A 3,002-nucleotide genomic window follows, 5' to 3' on the forward strand; every position below is an offset into this window, starting at 1 on the left:
TGTTATCCAGGATGGTCTCGATCTCCTGACCTCGTGATCCGCCCGTCTCGGCCTCCCAAAGTGCTGGGATTACAGGCTTGAGCCACCGCGCCCGGCCCTTACATTCAGTTCTTTCTTAATATTTACAGATTTATTTAACCTGGGAAATTAGGTATGTTAATGATAGAAAATAGTGTTTTGAAGGAAGATCTTTTTATTAGAAAATCTGAGTTTTCTGAGATGTAATAAGATCTTAAATTCCAATGATTTTAATTTTAAAATGATTTACTTACAAGAGACTTTTCTTTTTTTCTAAAAATATATAGCATTGCTAATATGTAATCCCTTTTTCAACTTTTTAGGAATTAATTGACGATTTCATATTTCCTGCATCCAATGTTTACCTACAGTATATGAGAAATGGAGAGCTCCCAGCTGAACAGGCTATTCCAGTCTGTGGTTCACCACCTACAATTAATGCTGGTTTTGAATTACTTGTAGCATTAGCTGTTGGCTGTGTGAGGAATCTCAAACAAATAGTAGATTCTTTGACTGAAATGTATTACATTGGCACAGCAATAACTAGTAAGTATTTTTAATATAATGTGATAATTGATCATTTCAGTGTTTCACAGTCCTGTTTTCCTGTTTTTCTTTCAGAAAATATTTCCAACTTATATATTTCTTTCAGTAACTAGTTTAACATTTTTAGTGAATGAATGTATAAGACCATTATAGGCCGGGCACAGTGGCTCAGGCCTGTAATCCCAGCACTTTGGGAGGCCAAGGTGGGTGGACCACCTGAGGTCAGGAGTTTGAGACCAGCCTGACCAACATGGCGAAACCCTGTCTCTACTAAAAATACAAAAATTAGCTGGGCGTTGTGGTGCACACCTGTAATCCCAGCTACTCAGGAGGCTGAGACAGGAGAATTGCTTGAACCCAGGAAGTGGAGGTTACAGTGAGCCGAGATCGTGCCACTGCACTCCAGCCTGGGTGACAGAGCAAGACTCCATCTCAAAAAAAAAAAAAAAAAAAGGAGAAATAAATAAGACCATTATAAGCAGACCACCTTGTATAGAAAAAAATTCAAACATTTGTTAAATGACATCCTATAAATGGTGTTGCTATTTGGCAAGATAAGTTTCATATCATGAAACCTGACATAAAATTCAAACTCCACGTGAAAAAGTAGCCAAAGTAAATGCCGTAGAGTACAGACGTAAAACTTTCTTTCTTTCTTTCTTTCTTTCTTTCTTTCTTTCTTTCTTTCTTTCTTTCTTTCTTTCTTTCTTTTCTTTCTTTTCTTTCTTTTCTTTCTTTTCTTTCTTTTCTTTCTTTTCTTTCTTTTCTTTCTTTTCTTTCTTTTCTTTCTTTTCTTTCTTTCTTTCTTTCAGACAGAGTTTCACTCTTGTTGCCTAGGCTGGAGTGCAATGGCGCAATCTCGGCTCACTGCAACCTGTGCCTCTCAGGTTCAAGTGATTCTCCTGTCTCAGCCTCCCAAGTAGCTGGGGTTACAGGCACCTGCCACCATGCCCGGCTAATTTTGTATTTTTAATAAAGATAGGGTTTCACCATGTTGGCCAGGCTAATCTCGTGGCTTCAGGTGATCCACCCGCCTCAGCCTCCCAAAGTGCTGGGATTACAGGTGTGAGCCACCACACCTGGCCCAGACTTAAAACTTTAAATTGCATGTATTGGAAAACCTTTCGGGTCCTCACTTAGAAGTTCCTTAACATTATGAGTTCGAAGAAAATCTGGCTTTGAAGATTAGAACATGAGAAGTTACCATTTTAGTGCACCTTATTTATGTTCTTATTTAATGCCCACATCAGGCGCATGAATAGGCTGCAGATTTCAGATCTTACAGATAAGGAATTGAAGCTCAAAAGGGCAAGGGCAATATAAAATATTAATAACAGAAAAAGCAGAAATAAGCATAGTTGGTGCTGTTTCGTTTTAAGAGAAAATCGCTATTTAGAACACTTAAGAATATAACTGATTATAGTAAATCTTTAAGAACATGTCAAATTACTTTTTAATGTGTTTCAGAATATTTGGAAGTTTTAAATAACATCTTAGGAATTTCTGAATAAATTGATTGCTTAAAAGGTTAGACCTTTAGCTGTCCTATCAAATCTATGTATGTGAGAATTTTTTTTTTTTTTAACTTAATGGGGGTTAATTTTTTGATCACGGATTGGAGTATAGTATAATGTTGTTTGCATCGTTCGCTATCTGTCATTGTTCCCTGTCAACACATAAATATTTACCTAATTCATTTTTGGCCATGCAGTTTAGTATGATATAATTAACTGGTCCCCTAGACAGTGATACTTAATGTTGTTTCCAGGTTTATACTAGGTAGAGGGAGATAGGAAGATGTGCAGTGATTTACAATTATCACAAATCTACTGTGTTGCTCCCTCCTCACAGTAGCATTATAGATATAGGAAAAGCAAGTGTTACTTTTATTATTACATTTACTAGGAAGAAACAAAGTCACCTAAAGGTGGGGGGAAAAAAGAGGTGATAAGCATCAGAACCAGGATGAGAGCCCATATGGTTTTAGGATTATTTAAAACTGAGGAAATTATAATGTGTTGATATATTTAGATAACATTTCATTCCTTGGCAAAAGAAGGCAGAAGTATAAAATATTAAGAAAGTGAAAAATGTCTAAAAGTAAAGACGCAAGTAAAGTTAGCATGTAGACATTAGCATTATACTATCTTGTACTTTTGAGACTGCTATAGAAGCAACATCATACAAAACGTGTTTGCGGGTGATTAGATAAGAAGCTACACAGCGGTGCTTGTTGCTGTATATTTTATTTTATTTTATTTTATTCATTTTTTATTTTTATTTATTTATTTTTTTTTGAGACGGAGTCTCGCTCTGTCGCCCAGGCTGGAGTGCAGTGGCCGGATCTCAGCTCACTGCAAGCTCCGCCTCCCGAGTTCACGCCATTCTCCGGCCTCAGCCTCCCTATTTTATTTTTATTTATTTATTTATTTAATGAA

General features: G+C 36.5%; 1 protein-coding gene across 2 annotated transcripts in view; it reads left to right on the forward strand.

Moving 5' to 3' along the window:
• Positions 1–3,002, forward strand: part of USP9X (ubiquitin specific peptidase 9, X-linked) — a 148,691-nt gene that overhangs the window by 111,593 nt on the left and 34,096 nt on the right. For both annotated transcript variants that reach the window (XM_011980179.1, XM_011980180.1), the window contains exon 30: positions 342–564. In XM_011980179.1, the coding sequence (XP_011835569.1) occupies positions 342–564 (223 nt within the window). The remainder of the gene's footprint in view (positions 1–341; positions 565–3,002) is intronic.

Source organism: Mandrillus leucophaeus, unplaced genomic scaffold (assembly GCF_000951045.1).
Source record: "Mandrillus leucophaeus isolate KB7577 unplaced genomic scaffold, Mleu.le_1.0 Scaffold209, whole genome shotgun sequence".
NCBI classification, from domain to species: Eukaryota; Metazoa; Chordata; class Mammalia; order Primates; family Cercopithecidae; genus Mandrillus; species Mandrillus leucophaeus.